General features: G+C 44.2%; 1 protein-coding gene across 8 annotated transcripts in view; it reads left to right on the top strand.

Annotated features, from left to right (window-relative positions):
- Positions 1 to 21994, top strand: part of epha6 (eph receptor A6) — an 85316-nt gene extending 63322 nt beyond the window's left edge. For 5 of the 8 annotated variants that reach the window (XM_054731837.2, XM_054731841.2, XM_070554818.1 and 2 more), the window contains 11 exons: positions 2183 to 2316; positions 2515 to 2677; positions 3823 to 3928; positions 6363 to 6430; positions 17476 to 17601; positions 18144 to 18329; positions 18723 to 18784; positions 19084 to 19533; positions 19622 to 19815; positions 19895 to 20044; positions 21732 to 21994. In XM_054731837.2, the coding sequence (XP_054587812.2) occupies positions 2183 to 2316; positions 2515 to 2677; positions 3823 to 3928; positions 6363 to 6430; positions 17476 to 17601; positions 18144 to 18329; positions 18723 to 18784; positions 19084 to 19533; positions 19622 to 19815; positions 19895 to 20044; positions 21732 to 21846 (1754 nt within the window). In that variant the 3' untranslated portion in view covers positions 21847 to 21994. Of the gene's footprint in view, positions 1 to 457; positions 612 to 2182; positions 2317 to 2514; positions 2678 to 3822; positions 3929 to 6362; positions 6431 to 17475; positions 17602 to 18143; positions 18330 to 18722; positions 18785 to 19083; positions 19534 to 19621; positions 19816 to 19894; positions 20045 to 21731 lie in introns of those variants that run through there. The other 3 variants (XM_054731840.2, XM_054731843.2, XM_054731842.2) reach the window with 2 other exon arrangements.
- The last annotated feature ends 80 nt before the right edge of the window (positions 21995 to 22074 follow it).

Here is a 22074-nt window from a genome sequence, read left to right on the forward strand (position 1 = left end):
TGACAACGAGCTCGCATCAACTAATCTATTTCTGAAGATGGTTTATGTGTGCACCGTTTTTGTTTGGGTGGTTTTTAACAAATTCCCTCCAACCGAAAGCTCCTTCAGCCATGTAATCACTTGGGATTTGGAGGTTTTAATGATGTCGCATATTTTAAGGGAGACGTCTTATTTCCTACGGAGCTCCATCCTGATGCACATCCCTGACACTAACACTGACAAACTGTCAGCACGTAAAGAAAATCCTTCTATCCGCATGTTCTGCCTCTGTGGGTTAAAGTTAACCCTTTGTGTTCCTTTCTAAGCTTTGTTTAGATTGCCTCAACCAGGAACTAGATGTTGCAGTTTGACACCTGCAAGAATTTAAAAATCCCACCCTGTTTATCTGATTAAAGGACCTTCAACGCAAGCCCCCTAATTTTTTTTCTCTTATATGTTTATGCTCTTCCACATCAAGAGGAGCCATTGAGGTGACTCAGACATCTGGTTAGGATGCCTCCTTGGTGAGGTTTTTTGGGCACGTCCAACCAGGAGGAGACCTAAAGGAAAACCCAGGACACGCTGGAGGAACCATGTTTTTCAGCTGGCCAGGGAGCACCTTGGGTATCCCCCAGAGGAGCTGGCCCAAGTGGCTGGGGAGAGGGAAGTCTGGGCCTCTCTCCTCAGGCTGCAGCCCCGACGACCCGACCTCAGATAAGAGGAGGAAAATGGACGGACGGAGTGGTGTTGTGGTTCTGATCAGTTTAGGTTTTAGAGACAGACAATAAAACAGTGTTACATGTTAATTGTTGCAACCGTTACTTCCTCCGCAGGACTTCTAACCAATGTCAAACCACAACAAACAAAAAACTTGCTGGCTGAGCATGAATAATGAAGCCAGAAACAATATGAACAAGAGGCGAGCTAGAATAAAACAAGGAAAAGAAAAGTTCTATTTGATGTAGAATTTGTAAATCATGAATTGAAATATTTCCTAAATGTGCAATAAATCAGTTGAGAATAAATAAAAACGTAGAGCTCTCTAAGTTGTTTATTTCCAGTCTCAGATTTCTCCAACACAAGTTGGACAAAGATCTTTATATGTTCTTGAAAACAAGCAGCATGATTCTTTAGAATATCCTGGTCCTATTTATTTGTTAAAAAATCAGAGCCTTTGACCTTTCAGTGCTTTTGCATTTGGCAACAGAAGTATTTGTTATTGTTGGTCAGAATCACCAGACGTCTGTCAACGCTGCAGCACAGGTATGTTTCCACTCACTGAGGTTTAAGTGGGAATTTTTAAGACTTGGTGTGTCGTCGTTTCAAGACCCAGCCTCGAGTTCTCTCTTTCTGCATGCTTCAGTTGTCTTTTCTTTTTTTAACACAAGTGTTGGATCTGCTGAACTGGAAGTGTTCTATCTGGGGTTTGTGACTAAATGTGGAGCTGGATCTGCACTCATCGCCTTTGTTTGGAGCCTGGACCGCTCTGTGGCCTTCTGTATGAAGCAGGTTATCTGCCTCTCTGAGCATGAGGAGGACGTTTACCTACACAAGTATCTTTGTGAATTTGTATTCCAACGACGCACTCCCCAACGCTAAGCTCAGCAGCAGAGGACTCGGATCTCTCTGTTTGCCGACTCGTACTCCGTTGAAGCGCCGTTATTAGAATCTCTGGAAGGTAATTTTGTGATGTTGGTGTCTGACTTTTATAAACTTTCGCCACCTTCAGAGCAAATGTCCAACATGCTAAAGCTGCTGTATGACAGGTGCAACATGTGATGCTGTATCATCTAAATGAAGTATCTCTCAAACTGCCATCATTACTCATAGGTGTCAAACCTGAGATTGTCGATTGAAACTTTGAAAGGAGAAGATAAAAAATTTAATACAGCTGGTACTTTTCAGAAGCCATCAGACGCTCGTTGGGCATTCTGACATCTGAAATGTCTGAATCGATAGCTGCACCTGCCTTCTAATGACCAGGGGCCACTGAGTCCCATATCATTCATGGGATTCTCAATTTTACAAGAATACTTTGCATAGATTTGAGTTTTTATTTGTTATTGTTGGACTCTTTCTTGTGATGTTTGTTGAAGATCCCACAATGCAAATTTATACAACTTGTAGCACGTTTTCAAGAAATGCCCATTAAACAATTTCTAACATTTTCCCATTTTCCCATGTGCCTCCTTTACCACTGGAGGCGTTTTAGGTCCAGCCTTTTTGGGTATAGTGAAGAAAGACTGGGCCACCTACAACAGCATCGCCCTCTCCTGGTCAGAAGTGCAACAGCCACATTCAGACATAGTGGACTATGAAGTCAAATACTATGAGAAGGTAAATCATTCAGGAAAATAAATACAAATATATTTTCACGTGATCAACTTTTGTTTTGTTTTGGCCAGCATCTGCTCTGATGCACAGTAAGATAAAGATCATGCACTGCTTGGTTCAAACAAGACTGATTTGTGCTGAAACACGTTCATCTTTTGTGCTAAAATCTGGTTTCTCATCTTCGTCTATGTGTTTATGAAGGAGCAAGAGCAGCTGAGCTACTCATCAACCCGCACCAAGTTCCCCAGCGTGGTCGTAACGGGACTCAGACCTTCAACTGTTTATGTCTTCCACGTGCGAGGTCGCACTCCAGCCGGGTACACGGCTTACAGCCCAAACTTTGAGTTTACAACTGCAGCCGAGGGTAAGACTCATCTTGTTGGTTGTGTGTTTAAGGAGGCAGTGGAACAAATGAGATTTTTATAAATGTTCTTGTTGAGGATGTTATTTAAATAGCAAGTCACCCCCTCATCGTATGTTTTTGCTGATAAACACTGTAGTCAATGATTTGGCACTTTAGTGCATCTTAGCTAAAATGTAAATGTTCTGCCTGAAACTGTCAGTGCTGTGCCGTCTTCAGGTAAAACCTCTGCACTGCATTAGAATTTCAATCTGCCATTCCTATTGGCTAAGAAATACACTATGACATTAGCTGTTACATTATGATGTCACAATGTTGTTGTGAGTCTGTGTGTGTGTGTGTGTGTGTGTGTGTGTGTGTGTGTGTGTGTGTGTGTGTGTTAGCAGCTCCGCCCTCATTCTCCCAGGCCACAGCATTTGTTGCATGTTTCAAAGCTGAAGTGGGAGTGGCGTAAGACTCTGGTAGGGGGTGACTTGCTCTTTAATAAAAGTGAAGTTCATACTTTAAAGGTGTGGTTTACTGAAAATCCATTTTTAATGATCATCTCTGATTATAATTGGTCACTCTTGAGTTTTTCATATACATTCCAAAATAGTCTCCTACACCAATCTCCTGCATTAACGTCTGAAAGAAAATAGATGGTGAAAAACCTGACAGATCTACACAAAGTGGTCGCTTGGACTCACTCATACTGGCTCGTGACGAGGAAGGCTGCTGTTAGCGTCCAGAAACAGCAGATAACGTCTCGGCTAGCAGAATTTAACCATTAGCATTACCAACTCCACAGCATGGCAGAAGCTCCTTCAGGCTTGTGTTATTTGTGGAGTTAAAACGTCCATGTAGAGCAAACAGAGTCAGTGGAATAGTTGTTGCTGTTATCCAATCAGAGGCGGGATGTCAAAATATCAGGAAATAAGACTCAAAATCCCGCCGTGTTAATCTCTCCTATGATGTAGCTGACTTGCCCGTGCTGATACAGGTGTTTCTGGGCTTTTTTGCCCAGAGTACATCCTGTAAGACCTCCATTCTTACCAGAGACCACTGCAAATATATATTAAACGAGTGTTCCACACCTTTAAGATGGTAATCTAAATAAATAGTTGATAATTTATTAAATATTTTGTCTACTTAAACTTTTCTTCTCCCAGATCCTGATGTTGCAGATCAGGGACAAGTTCTGGTTGTTGTGACTGCATCTGTGGGTGGATTCTCTCTTTTGGTCATCCTTACCCTCTTCCTCCTCATCACTGGGCGGTGAGACACACACACACACACACACACACACACACACACACACACACACACACACACACACACACACACACACACACACACCTGTCTCGGTCTCATAATCTACAGAGTAATGCTACAAACTGAAATCTGTTAATGGACCTTTTTTTTTTGCCACCAAGCAGACATTCTTATTTTCCAAATGGCTGAACCAATTTTCTGCCTAATTACTCAGCATGTAATGCATGTAGCAGCGGTTAGCTCTGGTCCATTAACCTCCAAAAGTTTGCCTGGTCTGTTGTCGCCACTCCGCCCTCAGTTAACAGGGTTTCACCATTTAGGCACACACACATTTTTCTTTTTCTTACGGACAGAATTCCAGTGTTTAAACCATCAGACAGATGAGACACCTGAGGCCAGAATACCGTGCTTAATAACCTCAGAGTTGTTGGGCTGCTACTTGCTGTTGGGGGGAGCTCTGGAGTGGAGCTGACATGGTGGAGCTGGAGTCTACTTCTAGCATGTTTCCTGCATGTTTTTGTGATTTGTTTGTTTTTTATTATAGCTCCTCTAGCAACTAATGAAAGCTGAGGAGACATTTCAGCTGTTAAATTATGGTATTAAAAAGACAAACACACAGTGATGAGTTAAAAGGATACTCAGCAAAATGTTCACATTTTAAATCATTTTCTTCAGCCAGTATGTGCTAAAATTACCCTTAACCGGTTTAATAAAAGGCCTACCAGCCCATATCGCCGCCTGTGGCTAGAATATTCCACTTGCAATTTCAGACTGGTAGGCTGCTCTGTTGGGACTTAGAAAAAAAAAGCGCTGACATACCTGACTTCAGTCGGGTGCCAGCACGTTTTGTGTAAGTTATTGATCATGAACACAGCTGATTTGTTTAATTTAGTGATGAATCACTCCTGTAGACACTTAGGAAGGCTGGGAGATGTTTCAGCTGTTAGATTACGGTGATTACGGTGTTAAGAATACAAACGCACAGGGAGGAGATATGCTTTGCTTTTAGTTCTACAAACGGACACTAGGGGGTGCTAAAAGCATGTGAAAACTACCTAGTTCCCCTTTAAGCTTCATTTTCAGTTTAACCTCTCACGTTGTGAGCCAGGAGGAGGTTAGGACCCAAGATGCAGAAAACCCAGAACGACACAAGGCAGGTAGAAAAAACGTTAAATCCTTTATTTAAGGAATAAATGTCCACGAAACCAAAAAGTCCAAAAATATCCAAAACACAAAAACCTAGAGACCTAGCAGCAAAAACCTAGCGACCAAGAGGGGGGAACGAGAACAACGCTGACACAACGACAATGGACCGACACACACTGAGAGACAAGACAGGGTTTTATACACGGGGGCTGGGTGATTAAGGGAATTGGCCACAGGTGATACAAATTACCAAGAGGAGGAGCAGAACAGGGCAGGTGAGGAAGGCACAAACTAAAACCTGTTAAACAAAGCTACTGAACTAAATAACTTAAAACACTTTAGAATTAAGACACTGAAGAACTAAAGATAAATAAACTAATGACCTAGGAGTAATAGAACCAAAAACACTGGAAGACAGGGGAGGATGGTACCTAAAGGGAGAAATGAACTAGACAATCTACAATAACAGAAAACTAATGATAAGTGGAGTGACTAAGGGAAACATGAGGGAAACCTGGAGAGAACCTGGAGGGGGCTGGGGAACACAAGGAGACACATGAGGGGAACCTGGAGAGAACCTGGAGAGGGTTGGAGAACACAAGGGGACACATGAGGGGAACCTGGAGAGAACCTGGAGAGGGTTGGAGAACACAAAGACACACGAGGGGGGCGCCAAACATGACATAACCACAGTAAAAAGAGGTGTTAAAAGCAAGCAAAGCTGCCTAGTATCCCTTTAGTGTATGGCTGCACATGAAACAGTGATGCTGAATGATACAAGTGAATTAAAAGCTAGAATAGTAGAAAATGGTGTTTTTTTATGTAGAGTTTGATTCCTTTTGTTGCATTTTCAATAGAAGATGCAAATTGCACAGTTTTACTGAACATACATAATTGTTCCTTTAGTCCCAACTCTCCCTTGGAAATGGCCTTTTCAAAGCCTCACACACATCAGCATGAATACTGGACAAATAGCAAAAGAGAGGAACAGCATAACAATTACTTTAGTGTGAAAGAAAATACTTTATTCTGAGGAAAAGTGACTTTAAAAATGATCAATCATGTGAAATTACAAGCAGGAGATACGTTTTTATATGTAGCAAAAATGTAAAACAGAAAATTTTTTATATTTTTAATAATAAAAAATCACTCTATTAGATTGAAATTAACTGTATTTCAGTCAACTGCAGGGTTGTTGCCAGAGAGACAAGTAGGGACATGATGAGCAGTTTCATGTTTTTTTCTTTCTTTTTTACATTTTATAATTTTCAGTCTGTATGTTATTTTGCAGATGTCAGGGTTACATCAAAGCCAGAATGAAGTCGGAGGAGAAGAGGACTCGCTTCCACAGCGGCCACGGTATGTGCTGCTTCATATTTTTGCTAAATACGTCACACAGCCACAGTAGGAGGAACACTCAAACATGTATTGCTCCCGTGGGTCTCAGTTTTATGTAAGGAGTTTATTAATTATTTTTCCATCTACTACTGGCAACATTTACTTCCTTGTAGTTCAGCTAGCATGTAAATTTGTGGAGTGATTACACTCTGAGTGCTGTTTTAGATGCGGTAAAAGCAACAAGGCTCCAGGGAAAGACCAAGGATGAAAGTTTAGATGAAACTTGAGAATATTTAGAATATTTCAGACCCGTTTATTCAGTTATTCAGTGGCTTTGTGAGCCACACAAGGAGGCAGCTTGTTGCCGAATCTGTTATGCTACAAGTGGTTTTATTTTGAGTGTCTTTAGCGAGAGGCTTCTTCAGATCCACTGCAGCACAAACAGATCTACAAGCAGAAAATATTATTTCTGCCCACATTGAATTCTGTAATAACTCTTTGAAGACACCTGAATAATAACGAGTGGCAGCTAACTTCCCTCTGAGACTAATAAAGTGTTTTTCTCATTTGAGTTTGCATTGATACACAAATAAAGGCTTTAGAGTGTGTAGAGCTGCTCCTAAATGTTAGCTTCAGAAATCACCAGAAACAAAAGTGCCCTGTCTGTTAGACAGGCTGCCAACTCTCTCACTTAATGATTGTGAGACAAGCACATTTGACTGTCATCACATGCTATCACAACTTATCTCCAATTTCTCACGCTGAAAAAAGAAATATTTATCTCAATTTAAAAACCTTTCCTCCCTCAATATTTAGCTAAAAACACAATTAAAATTGTATTCATGTAAATTGTTAGTGCTAAATGCAGCTAGCTACAGCACTACAAACAGTTTTTATTGCCTCATATAAACAAGGAGGGTTTTTATTGCGTTATATAAACAAGGAGGGGAATGTTCGCCCTCTGGTGGTGATGTCCTGGAACGTTGGTTACGTACTGTAACCCCAGATTCTATGAGTCTAGTCGCAGCCCTTAAGCTAGCTGCTATTGGAAGGATGATCTCAGCATCAGCCAATCATGAAGAGCTTAAATGTATGCCCACCAACGGTGGACACCCTTGTGGGTATATAAGTGGAGCGACTCAACTATTCGCCTCCGAATGCTCTTGGTCCTAACAGAACCAGTGGGGCCATTGGCTTAAGGGCTGCGACTAGACTCATAGAACCTGGGGTTACAGTATGTAGCCAACGTTCTTTTTCGTCTAGTCTTAGCCCTTAAGCTAGCTGCTATTGGACTATTGCGCAGCTGGATGGGTTTACGCCACACTGTTTAGCTCAACCAATGGACACACCCAACATGTCTCCTTTTAGTGAGGGTCGCTCAGCCTCAGCCCAGGGCTTAAAAGGCTGAGGCAGCCAGAGAGAAGAGTGGGGTTCCCACGAAAATATCATCCACAAAAGGATGAAATTCATTCAAGTAGGGCTGATGTGGTGCCACAATGCTTTCACTCAGCCTGCTGAGGTCCAAGCACTGAACGAGTGATGAAACCTGAAGACACATCTCGTAAATAATAACGAGTAAAGGAACATGGGGAAGCCCATGAAGCAGCCTGACAAACGTCTTCCATCGATACACCACTGTGGAGCGCCATACAAGAGGAAATCCCTCCGGCTGAGTGTGCCCTGAGTGTCTCAGGAGGATCTCGCCCTGAAGATGTGTATGCGAGTGAAATGGCGTCACATAGCCAGTGTGAAAGACGCTGGGTCGACAGCGCTTGCCCAAGGGAAGAGTCTCCGTAGTGCACAAACAGGCTTTGTCAGCGGCGAATCCCTGAAGTACGTGACACATATCGTGCGAGCGCGCGCACCGGGCAGAGAAGGTGGGAAGCCGCCTCCTCATCAGAATTATGGGGAGGAGGAAAAAGTCCAGCCAATGAAATTGACCTGGATTTGAAGGAAGTATTAATGTTTTGGGGCACAAAGGCTGGGTTGGGGCATAAAACAGCAGACCCGCCATCTTCCCGGATCCTGAAGCATGCGGGAGCCACTGAGAGGGCGGTTAGGTTGCTCACCCTCTTGACTGATGCCAGCGCCAGCAGCAAGGGGCAGTTTTGAGTGACAGGAACTTGAGTGAGACCTGGTCCAAGGGTTCAAATGGGGATTCAGATAAGCTGCGCAGAACCACCGTTAGGTCCCACTGAGGAAATAGCGGGCGGGACACAGGTCTGTTCCTTCTGACACCTTTAGAACACGTTTTGTGAGGGGATGATTAAAAACAGATCTATCACCAAAACCCTGGTGACAGGATGAGATAGCTGCAGCATATGTTTTAATAGTGCTGAATGCGAGGCCCCTGTCCATCAGTATCTGCAGAAATGATAGGACATCCGCCAGTTGGCAGGAGAGCGCTTGAACATTCCGCTCTGTGCACCATTTTTGGAAAGCTGCCCATTTAGCAGCATAAGATGCGGCGGTAGAAGGCGCCCGAGCACTCTGAATTGTGGCGACCACATCATGCGGCAGCCCAGAAGCCTCTAAGCGTGACCGCTCAGCGGCCAGACCCACAGCCATTGGCCTATTTCTGGAGGATGTTTGATTATCCCATCCGCCTGGAGAAGGGCGTCCGCCCTCCACGGGGAGCCGGACACTAGCACTTACAGGTCCAGAAACCATGACGCGGACAAGCGTCTGGGAGCTACCAGAATTACCGAGAGCTGTTCCGACCGAACTCGGTCCAGGGGACGGGGAATCAGTGGGACCGGTGGAAACACATACAGGAGCGTCTGAGGCCAGGGCTGGCGTGAGAAGGCGTCTGCTCCGAGCGGGGAGTGGTCCCGGGGACTCAGGGAAACCCACAGGCGACACTGAGCGTTTTCGCGAGCCGCGAACAGATCCACAGAGGGTTCCCCGAACTTGATCCAGATCTGTGACATCAGTGCGGGATGCAGACACCAGTCGGAGTCGCGGGGTCCCCCTCTCGACAGGATGTCTGCTACCACATTCAGGACCCCCGGAATGTAGGTGGCTTTGATGGACAGCAGGTGGACATGTGCCCAACACAGTAGATCTGTGGCTACGCGCAATAGTGGGAGGGATCAAACTCCCCCTTGGCGATTTATGTAGGCTGCTGCCACCTGGTTGTCTGTGTAAACTTCGACATGATGGCCCTCGAGAAGGGCAGCGAAGTGCCTGATCACATTTGTCACTGTCATAAGCTCCAACACATTTATGTGCTTGTGCGTGTGGGAGGGCCAGCGATCTGCCACCGTATGGGACAAGCACGTGCCCCCCCCCCCCCATCGTATCAGTGACGCATCCGTAAAAACAGATATGTGTGACATAGGACGTCCGATGGGGACCCCGTGTGAGAGGATGCAGGGATTCCCCCAGTTAGCGAGGTCCCCGCCCACTGAAGGGGGAACCCTCAACAAATGTCTCTTCTGACGTATCGGGTGTACCCGGAGGCAGATGAACCAACGATGTAGGCATCTCGTGTGCAGTAAACCTAACAGCACCACAGCGTGGGCTGCAGCCATCATGCCCAGAAGTTTCATGACTAACAGGGCTCTCACATTCTTGCGGGGTTGCACGCGGGAGATCACCGTGGTGAGATCTGCTGCTCTCACCGGAGACAAACGTGCTCTCATTAGGGAGGCGTTCAGCTCCACCCCAAGAAACACAATCGACTGGGATGGAAGGACGGAGCTCTTTTCCCAGATTATGGAAAACCCCAGGGTTGACAGATGCTCTATTAACTTCCTGGTTTGCTCTGACGCCTCGTCCTTGGACCAGGCGCATAGGAGCAGATCGTCCAGGTAAAATAAAACCCTCATTCCCGCCGTGCGCAATGGCTGCAGAGCGGTCTCCAAACATTTGGAGAAGGTGCGCGGGGCTAGCGAGTAGCCGAAAGGGAGACCATTGAACTGGTATTGAACTCCCTTGAATGAAAAGCGCAGGAACTTCCGGTGTTTGGGAATTACTGGAACGTGGAAGTATGCATCTTTCGGGACGTGGAAGTATGCGTCTTTCAGGTCTATTGACGTGAACCATTCCCCGGAGCGCACGCATTCTAGAACTTGCCTCATTGTTAACATGTGGAAATGCATCACTGCTATGGAACAGTTGAACAGGGAAAGGTCGAGAATTGGTCTCATTCCTCCTGACTTCTTCGTTACTACGAAGTAGCGGGAGTAGAAGCCTGAGAGCTCTTGTCCGCGAGGGACTTGGGAAATGGCGTCCTCGGACAGAAGTTCCCGTAGCTCCAGCTCCAGGGCCTGAGACTGTTCCTGTGACGTGAACGTCGCCTCCACGATCCCGTTGAAGGGAGGAGGAGCGGACTGAAAATGGAGTGTGTGACCGCAATGAATGGTGTCCGATGTCCATTTGCTCTTGAGACAATGGTGGTGCCATTCTTGTGCGCGTTCCGACAGCGGACGCGTGTTCAAGGTCACATGAATGACGTCTAAGGACTGGGTTTGCGCCCTTACCGCCGTCGCTCGCACCAGAGAACTGGGAGCGACCCATGGAGAGCTGTGCTCGAAAAGGCGAGTGTGAAACAGTTGGAAGAGGCTGATCCGCACCGCGGAGCGTGGAGTCCGAAGATAAAGGACGAGTGGAAGCCGGACCCGTGCACAGGGACGACAAAGTGCCAGCAGATGGAGCCGCGCACTGTGTCTCCGCGTGTGGTCGCGATAGCGCCATGACATCCTGTCCCACCCTACGTTGTGGGGGGAGCGGGATGTGTTGGGCCTGGCTGTAAGCTAGGGCCGGTGCGCAAATGGAGCACACCCGTACAGCTGGCCGTGTAATATGACTGACTGCGTGAACATGCAGGTGTGTCGCAGTGCTTGGTGTGAGGAACATGTGTGAGGATTCGGCAGAGGATTCTGCAGAGGACTGTAGGATTTTGCTCTCAATGTGACGTTTTTTGGGTTTTATTTCAAAACCAAAATCATTCACAGAGTTAACATTACAGTCAGAAGCACACACATTCCCCCCAACGAGTCATTTTTGTGGTTGCTTCCGGCGAGGTTCTTGTGACTGTGACGGCCAGGACGGTGTCTGCTGGCTCTTTCGAAACCGTTGGCCGCCAACTCTCTGGTCCTGCTGAGGTGGAGCCGAAGCGGGAGGCCGGCTCCATGGGGCGGGCGGAGCAGCTGGGTGTCTGAAGTTTCTGCGCTGTTCGTCCCATCCTCTGGAGGAACGGCCGGAGTGAGAGGCGGACCGAGGGTGGACCAGGTCTTGCACCGTGGCTGACAGTTCAGCTGCCTTCTGAGCCCTCTCGATGACACTCCTAAGATGGGGACTAAACAGAATGCCAGAGGTGATGGGGCCTTCCAGCATCTCTCTGTGCAGGTTTTCAGGAATGGAGGGCAGGGCCTTGAGCCACAAGGCCCGCTGGATAAGGGTCTGCCAGGCAGCAATGCGAGCAGAACCGGTGAGTACAGCAGCGCACAGATTGAGAATGGCATCAGCAGTTTTAGTGATGATGGTTTTTGACTCGTCAGGAACGTCAAGCTCTTCCACCATTTTGGAAAAGCCAAAGGCAAGAAGGGCGATGTTATTTCCTGCAGCGCCGGTCTGGAAGGCACACTGGTGTGCGCGATCGGTGAGCCGCGTCAGCAGCTGGTCATGCTTAGGAGCGGGAACTGCTCGCAGGCCAGTGAGGTGGTTCTTGGTGCCAAACAGTGAGGCCTAGTCCGGCTCCAGTGGAGGAACGGATGGCCAGCCCTGGTCGGAGAAGCACTCAACCTTGGTAATGGGCACATACGTGGAAATTGGCACCATGAGCTTAGCAGGTTCGGAAAAGGCGGCGGACCAGCAGCTTATGGCAGCGGGGAAGCGCGGCCAGATGGGGTCTGCACAGCGCGTTTGTGTTGCCCCGAAAATTCCCGCCAAATCATCTGCTTCAGGCGGAGCCGGTTCTGTCACAGCTAGCCCCTTGCGGACCGCAGCCACGGAAATGATGGCAGGTAGCTCCTGGAGCAGTGCTCTAACTGCTGGCAAGGAGGAGCGAGAAGGCACTGGAGCAGAGGAGCCCGCTGAGGGAGGCTCGTCGACCTCCGTGTTGTCCAGGAGGGAAGAAGGGCTATGGCAGCCAGCCTCGTCGTACTCCTCACTGTCAATGACATGGTCCAGTCGGTAGGAGCCAGCCGGCTCCTGGCCGACGTTGAAGAACTGTAAGGCCTTGTCCAGCGAGTACATGTTAGCCACCGGAAATTCCTCGTCGGCGGCGGGGGTGAAGTACTCGACCCGGCGGATCTTTTCAGCCACGGGCAGAGCGGCACAAAACGGGCACGAGGCCTGGGGGGTCAAGGCCAGGCCAGCGTGATGAGTCCCGAGGCAGACCTCACACTTGGCGTGCAGGTCGTCGCTGGAGATGAAGCCCGTCTGGCAGGCCGGGCAGGTCCTGGCATCGCTGGACATGGCTGGTGAGTTGAATGTTGTTTTTAGATAATTTGCTCTTCAAAGAAAGCTCTTAGGATTGGCTTGAAGAGATAACGGAGGCGAACAGTGGAGCCGCTCCACTTATATACCCACAAGGGTGCCCACCATTGGTGGGCGTACATTTAAGCTCTTCATGATTGGCTGATGCTGAGATCATCCTTCCAATAGCAGCTAGCTTAAGGGCTAAGACTAGATGAAATAGAACACCACTCTGGTTCTGATAAACCATTAAGTAGAGAACAATTTAGCCTCCTTATCTCAAAAAAGCAGAAAATGAAATATCTAAATTTTTGTTTTTGTCCTTGTAGGAATTTTAATATCAGTGAGGATAAAGAGGAGGAGAAGGAAATAAATAGAAAAAGTAAATGGTAAAAAATGGCCTGTATTTGATATAGCGCTTTCCAGAGTCCTGGAACCCTTTAAATGTTCTAAACACGACCATTCAACATTTTTAAAAGTATTCATAAAAATCTAAATTATTTGAGTAATCTTGTCCAGACTGATAAAAGTAACTCTTATGCTGGCTAAATTAAGATGAACCTAATTGTTTCAACAGACTCATTAATGCCACATTTTTCTTTTGTTATTAGTTAAATCATCTGGTTTTTGTTCCCTGTTGATTCTATTTAAGGTTTTAAAAAGCAGCTGTTGTATATGTTTGGACTCTTGTGACACACGTCAGCTTTATTGTATTTCTGTCAAAAAAATCTTTCAGCCTTTCAAAAACACGCAGCTAACTGTTCATTGGATTTTGACAAAACAAGCTCTTCCAGTCCAGAATTACAGTGCTCAACAAATCATGGGGCTACAATTACAGAAAGCGGAGTTATTGATTCTCCCATATGGCAGGTGTGTCTTTCTTAGGGAACAAAGTGGTGCTCTGTGTTTCAGCACGACCGTTTGTGTCGTGGATCTCCAATCTGAGACCTGTAGGGGCCCAAGTGGGGCTCCTGAGAGAGCTGTTCCACCGTGCTGAAGCCTGATTTGACAATTTGTGATTGATTCAAGAAAAACAAGAAAAGCTGTTCAGAAAAAGATTAAAAGACATCAACACAGCTCTGCTGGGCTGTTGTTAGAGAGAACAGTTTCATCACCTTTGTTTGTGTGCCTTTTTCCCACAGACTGAAATAGTTACAATATGAAGCACATGACAAAAAGTTTGAAGTTGTTTAAATTAGACCAAGATGTGAAAATCTAGCCATGGCAAGCCATCCTATATGTGAGTGTATAGTCTGTCCACGACCCATAGACAGATCTCTGGTCTCAGCAAGCTATAGGAGGATCTTTGTTAGCATCTTTTTTCATCTTTGTGTGCATGCGCGAGTGGCTGGGTGGCAAAAGAGGCTGCTATCAATCATGACGTAAACTTTTAAGAGAGTCTGTTGGCGAAATCCCCGATATATAAACATTTTACCCTCTAAAGACAACAGGAGGTTTAGAGAGAAGCTTAAAATCTGTATTGAAGACAAAATTAAAGTTATTAATGTTTGAGCTCTGAAATGACAGAAAACGTTATATTTTCCCTACAAATCTGCTGGGGAGACATTTATTCCTATTCAACAGAAAGCCTCATGCTCTTGACTCATAACAAATAAAGACTTTCAAACGTCTGGAGGCCTACGATTATTTTGTTTTAAGGAAAATTGAGCCGATCTCTTCTGAAAACAAAAAGCGGTGCTCGTGCTGATCAGAACAACATGACTCCCTGGATTTAAAACTACACAAAGAGGAATGTTTTTACAAACATCTTCTCTAATTGACAAATACTTGGTCACAAGGACTCACCGTGATTTAAATGAGCCTCATAAGCTGTCCATTGCTGCAGTAGTCCAGGCGTTCTTCAGTTAGTATCGTCGCTATCATCTTTTTCGTATTTCGCAGTCATTTATGAAGGAAATTCCAATAACACTTTTGATCAAGCCTCCCACGGGCCGAACAACCAACCACACAGCAAGAGTGCTTCGCTAAATCCTCCTCCAAACGTGCAAAACAACCAAATTATAGGTAAAGCATGTTGTTTCTTGCCAAACACTCCTGTGATGCAATGTGAGAAAAATAAACATTAACGTCACAAAAGATCCTCTTATAGGACAACGAACAACGTGATGCAGTCACTGCTACGGAGGTCAGTCAGCGGGGCAGTCCCCCCATACACTGTTGAAGAAAACATAAATACATCCTTTTTCCGAATAAAGGACTTTAGTGCCTCTATCTGCTCTTGACTCCAAGAAAAGCCAGAGTCTAAAAATTCCAGACATTTTTGTGTTCCCGCTCCATCGCAGCTACATGCCACCCACCAAACCAATAGAGCGCTGTGACTGGTTAGACACAAAAGTGCTCTGGCCAATGGTAGACCTGCTGAGGCTCCAATGGAACATGGCTAGCCTGACCTGCAGAGCAAACTCATTTAGCTTTGGCTCCTGCTGTCTAGATTTCTATACCAGTGAAATGCAATCAGTAGGTTTTTAAACTCTTTTGTTTTGTTTTAATTATTCTCTCGTAGATTTCAAATTTATAAACGGAATAGGGTTACAAAAATATTTCTATTATGTTTTCTCCCATTCCATTATAAAGTAAACATATATTTGTAGTACTGTTTAAGTTACACAGTTTAAAGTTCAGTGCATATTAAATGAAGTCAAATTTAAATACTAAGTTCAAAAATTATTTTACAAGAGAAAAGTATGTTTTTTGGTTGATTTAATTTCCTTTCTTCTTTGTTAAAGCCAATGAATTGTGGACATGACTTGACTTGTACTTTATTTCGAACTAACGTAAAAAAACATTTTGTTTTTATACAACACAACTCGACATTGCAACAGAAACCCACAGGCTTTTTACGTGTTTTAAGGACCTTTATCTTAACAACGGCCTTTGCTGGATCTTTCTTATTTATTCTTTACCACTGAACGTTTATAAAGCTTGGAACAGGCAGGCAGACAATACCTACAGGCTCAACTAACTGGTAGAAAAGGTTTCTTCTTCTCCTTCTGTAAACCTGAGCTCAGACACCCTGGAGACCGAGGTGGAATGTAGTCTCCAAACTCAAACCTTTCTCAAACAAAGTTTTAAACCTTCTACAATGAGAGCTGACACAGCTATAAAGTACACTTAGTCCCTGGCTCATCTGCTGGAGCTGCTTCTAGTTATTATTTGTGCCAGTACTCACTGTAACAGCATCCCCAGCCTTCCACAAACAGGAGGCTGCTGAAATCCTCCGACAGCCCGCAATATTTTTATTCTGCTTTGGGCTTTCTCCTTTTTCCTTCTTTCTTCTCTTGACAAACAGTGAAAACCTAAAAAAATATTATAAGTTTGAACTTACAAAGTTAAACCAATTATGAGTAATGTTCTTCTTTGACATGGTCCCAACATATTAAAGATAATAAGCTGTAGAACTTTAATCCAAAGGTTTCAAATGAAGGCACCTGTCTTGGTTTCTTGACAACATTTCGCTTCTCGTCCGAGGAGGTTTGTAATTTCTGTTTGGAATATAGGAGGGTCAAAATGTAGCTGTCTATTGTTGCTTTTTGAGCAGAAACTACCTTTGAATACCCCTCCTCCCTACCCCATGAGGAGTTGCTAATGTCATTAGGTGCTATTGTGTTAGTATGGTTGTTTTGATTTGATGTGGGAGGCTTTGGTCTAGACTGAAATTGGGATGGAATTAGGTTCAAAGCTGCACTGTTGGTGCTGGAAAGGTGAAACCTGAGGCCTTCTCCTCAATTCAAAGGCTCACTTGGCAGTTTTGCTTGCTTTTAGCACCCCCTAGTGTCTGTTATTAATTCTCTGAGGTCAAACCGAAACCAAACCTTAATCAAACAGCTGAAAGGTCTCCCAGCCTTTTCTTGTCTGCAGGAGCAGTCCATCACTAAATGAAACAAATCAGCTGTGTTCATGATCTAAAACATGCAGGAAACGTGCCGGAAGCAGACTGCAGTGCCAGGTATGTCAGCTAAGTCCCAACAGAGCGACCGCCAATCTGGAGTTGGACATCCGTTATTCTGGCCACAGGGGGTGGTGAGGTTCATCAGCCTCATAAAGGGTCATTTTAGCATGTATTGACTCAAGAAAATGATTTAAAAGTATGAAAAAATTTCCCTAGTATGGCTTTAATGTAGTAGTTTTTTCCTGTTTGACAACAGACAGCTACAGTTTATGAGCTCGACCCTCTCCAATTCCAGTCAGAAATGACAAAGCTCCTGGGATGAGAAGCGAAACACCTTCAAGAAACCAACGAAGTCCAGTTGCCCACACGTACATACTGTATGTGTTGTGGAACAAATGTGTCCTTATTTGCAAATAGAATCTGTATAGAAAGGTGTATATATGACTGACACAGTTATATCTATTTAGTATTTGTAATAAAATAAAATCAAGTCCCATTTAATAGATGGCACCAAATGTCTGAAGTCAACATGACATGCAGTAGAAAATCTCATGGGTTATATGTCCATGGGTTCCAAGGATAATCTACCAATAACAAACATAATGGAGCCATGGCATAATAGGGAAAACCACAGTTGTTTCTATAAAGTTATGTACTGATTTTTAAGACTTTATGATTTAAATCAAATCAAACCAGTATGTTGATGAAATGCTGCACATCTCTTGTCTTTCAGTCCCATTCTCTGGGATTAAGACCTATGTGGATCCTGATACGTATGAAGATCCCACTCAAGCCGTGGAAGAGTTTGCCAAAGAGATAGACCCCTCATGCATCTGCATCGACAGGGTGATCGGGGCCGGTAAGACCATCCGTATAATAAATGTGTTTTATTTAGTGGTTATTCAGTCTTGGTCTATCTGCTATACTGATGTTACCCGAGTCAAACTGCCCTGGTGATTATGGTTTGGCATCTGTGATAGAGACATGACCTCATTTTACGTACCATTTTATGAAAATAATGAGATGCCGAGACCATTGAAGGTTTCATTTTAGATTTTTATTGCCTCCATTAGCAGCTGATTTCAAAATAAAGTTTTATAGCTTAGAGAAACAAACCCAGGACTGCTGACTAACAATGTTTCCTGATTCATGAAGAGAACAGAATTTTTTTCTATTAAGAACTGCTTGTTGTTTCCGGTTCCAGGGCTGCCCTCTAGTGGAGCCAGTGTGTCATTACCTGTTTTCAGTTTAGCTATTTAGATTATTTAAAAAAGTAAAATTTTCATTTTCACTTCATCAAAAGCAAGAAAATCTGTATGAATATTTTAACACCAGCATACATTACAGAGTTACATTCACATGGTGCTTATGAAGACATTTTATTCTTTCTTTATGTTTCAGGTGAGTTTGGGGAGGTCTGCAGCGGCCGCTTGCGTATACCTGGAAGGAAGGACATTGCAGTAGCGATAAAAACTCTGAAAGGTGGCTACATGGATCAGCAGAGACGCACGTTTTTGCGTGAGGCCTCGATCATCGGACAGTTCAGCAACTCCAACATCATCAGGCTGGAAGGAGTTGTCACCAGGAGTAAGCTCCTCCTTTATCAACAGATGTTCAACCACTTATGTCAGTTTTATCCATTTATAATGATGCCTCTAAGGGATAAAACACAACAGTGCTAAAATATCAAAATAAAATTATTGTCTTTTCCAAATGGTGACACTTTTAGGGTTTATTTTTATCTATTTTTTAAGTAGTGTTTTTGTCTTCTCTGTGAAATGTTCTGGGAATTAAAAGATTTTAGCATCATAGTTTTTCATTTGTTTATCATTTTTTCATAGTTTGTAATTTTTATCATTTTTATAGTTGTTAGTGTTTTTATTATAGATTTTTGCTCATTGTGGTTGTGTTTTACACTCTATAGCCATCATGTCAAATCATTTAAATTAGAATGTGGTTTACTTTTGTATTTCACGCCAGGCAGACCCGTAATGATAGTAGTGGAGTACATGGAAAATGGAGGCCTTGACACATTCCTCCGGGTAAGAGTGCAAGTTTACAAACGTATATTTTTCCGGAAAGCTCTCTACCTTCTTCACGCTGTCCTCTCTCTCTCTCTCTCTCTCTCTCTCTCTCTCTCTCTCTCTCTCTCTCTCTCTCTCTCTCTCTCTCTCTCTCTCTCTCTCTCTCTCTCTCTCTCTCTCTCTCTCTCTCTCTCTCTCTCTCTCTCTCTCTCTCTCTCTCTCTCTCTCTCTCTCTCTCTCTCTCTCTCTCTCTCTCTCTCTCTCTCTCTCTCTCTCTCTCTCTCTCTCTCTCTCTCTCTCTCTCTCTCGTAACCTAGACCCGTGATGGCCAGTTCACGGTGCTGCAGCTGGTCGGGATGCTGCATGGCATCGCAGTGGGGATGACGTACCTTTCAGACATGGGTTACGTTCACAGAGACCTGGCTGCTCGCAACATTTTAGTGGATGAGAACTTGGTGTGTAAGGTGTCAGATTTTGGCATGTCCCGAGTCCTTGAGGACGATTCTGAAGCAGCGTACACAGCTACGGTGAGTGTGCAAATGGTAGCAGGATCAAAAATATGGAATCAAACAAGTAAGAATTACAACCCTTTATTGTTTGTTATTCCTTTGTATCAGGGAGGAAAGATACCAATACGCTGGACAGCACCAGAAGCTATTGCCTATGGAAAGTTTTCCTCGGCCAGTGACGCCTGGAGCTACGGCATTGTCATGTGGGAGGTGATGTCATATGGTGAAAGGCCCTACTGGGAAATGTCCAATCAAGATGTACGATTTTAATGACGTTAAGTCCCATTAAAACTCTAAATCACTGAAATGTTTTGTGATTTTAATCCTTACTTTTTATTGGTCTCAGGTTATTTTATCTATTGAAGAAGGCTACCGTCTGCCAGCGCCAATTGGCTGCCCGGTGATTCTGCACCAGCTGATGCTGCACTGCTGGCAAAAGGAGTACAGTCAACGCCCACACTTTAATGACGTGCTCTCTTTCCTCGACAAACTCATAATTAACCCCAGCAGCATGCTGGCTCTGGTCAACGATGCCATTAGGTAATAAGTGTGTTGTTTTCAGTGTGTGTGACATGGCCTAAGCATGAAATAAACAGTCTTATTCTGCTTGTCATCTCAGCTTCCCCGACTCTCCAGAGGACATGCCGGACTATCCTCTGTTCATCTCTATTGGTGACTGGCTTGACTCCATCAAAATGAGCCAGTATAAGAGCAACTTCCTGGCAGCAGGATACACCACGCTGGATTCTATTTCAACCATGAGTATAGAGTGAGTCCAGCCAAATTATGTAGAGTGCTGCTACACCATCAAAAGATGCACTGAAAGGAGAACATGTAGCATCAAAGGAAAAGAAAACAGCTGGCATTGTCATAAAAATGCATCCTGTAATTTATCCTGAAATTGTAAAAAGGTTTTTTTGTTTGTTCTATTTTATTTAAATACGTTTAAGAGGGCTCTGTAGGCACTATTTGTTAAATGAATCTAATGATTTAGAAAACAACCCACTCCAATTTTTAAAAACTTTTTAGATCCCATCAGCCAAAAACAGCGTAAAAGTGCCTATTTTTTCTAATTATTGCTGCAGTGTGTTCTTTAAAGGTGTTGAACACAGAAACCCCATTTAAAAAACGCTTATTTCTGATTATAATCGGTCATCCTGAGATTTTCATGCAGGCTGAAAATGAAAATAGTCTCATACCTAGCTCCTGCATTAGCTTCTGACAGAAGATAGACGGTGAAACTCTAAGAGCTGAAAAGCCTGACAGATCTATATCACAATGTCACTTAACATTCATGGACTCGCCCATCTTGACTGGTTGGTTTAGCATCCAGGAAACAGCACAAGGCGTCCCAACTAGTCAAAGCTAACTGTTAGCATTAGCAACTCCACCACATGGCAGAAATCTTCCAGACTTAAGGTATTTGAGGAGATAAAACCATAGACATGAATACGTAGACGCGTGATTGGGTGTTGGAGAGCGTAACAGCATCGCTGTCATATCGTATGGGTCCCTCACTCTCCAAACCCAACTAGAGTTTAAGCAGGGTGGCTAACTATGCCCATTTTTTGTGCGGCTTACAGTTGCAACAACCGGTGCACTATTGACAACAGATCACGTGGGATTACAATTGACTTTTCTAGCCTATAATTTAATATTTTATTTTATTATATTTATTGATCTTTTAACTCATGCCATACCATGTGTCTGATATTGTGAATAAAATGTGTTTTTTAGTTGGGTAAGCACCTTCCTCAGTGGAAATAAATGCACTGGGGAGAATTGGGACCCATCCAAGATGGCTGCCAGCTCCAACAGGCAGTGCCAGTCTTTACTGCATCTACTTATATGGTGTCTGTGGATATAACATCTAAGTTGCAAGTCAGTGGTAGAGTCACATTGCTGTTATCCAATCTGAGGCGAGATGTTCAAATATCAGGAAATAAGACTCCAAATCCTGACGTCTGAAACTCAGCTGTGATGTGGGTAACTTCGAGTTCCTGGAAATGGTGCACTGGTAAATTTTTTTCCTCCTGAGTATGACTTACAAGGAATTAATTCATACTAGAGACCACTGCAAATGCATTGATTAAACAAGCTTCCCGCACCTTAAAAAGTCACAACAGGGACAAACTTCATTTTTTTAAATCATCATTACCAATAATTATTTTTGTGAAATACTACAAAACAAAAGATGATAAAACGTTTTCTTTTCTTTGGGTACTTCAGATCCTTTTAAATGTGTTGCCAGCACATTGTCTATCAGATGCCGACATCTGTTCATAAAGCATGTTAAAAAGTGTATGTTTTAGTGACTAATATGATGTTTTACCACTTTTTCATGTGCTGGTTTTTATCGCAGCAATGTCATTTCAACCTTGTCAACCTGTATGTCTTACTTTTCATGCACAGGGTTTTTGTTTTTGAAACAGCATAATTTTTTGTCTCTTTTCCAGCGACGTCAAACGCATCGGAGTGTGTTTGATTGGCCACCAGAGGAGAATCATCAGCAGCATACAGTCTCTCCGACTGCAGCTTCACCACATCCAGCAGAGCGGCTTTCAAGTGTGAGACCATTTCACAAAGTCAAACTGTGTTTGCACACCGAGATAGACTTCCTCTGCATCATCATCCAATTAATTGCACAAACACCGGACTTTTGGGTGTTGCCAGTACCACATCCTGCTCTTGTGAGGGCAGTCCTGCTGCTAGACCCACATGTGGTCTAGTCAACACGCACATATCATCATATGTATCATCCTACAGACAGCCTCCACAACAACCAACCTCTGTCAGCAT

Source organism: Nothobranchius furzeri, chromosome 9 (genome assembly GCF_043380555.1).
Source record: "Nothobranchius furzeri strain GRZ-AD chromosome 9, NfurGRZ-RIMD1, whole genome shotgun sequence".
NCBI lineage: Eukaryota > Metazoa > Chordata > Actinopteri > Cyprinodontiformes > Nothobranchiidae > Nothobranchius > Nothobranchius furzeri.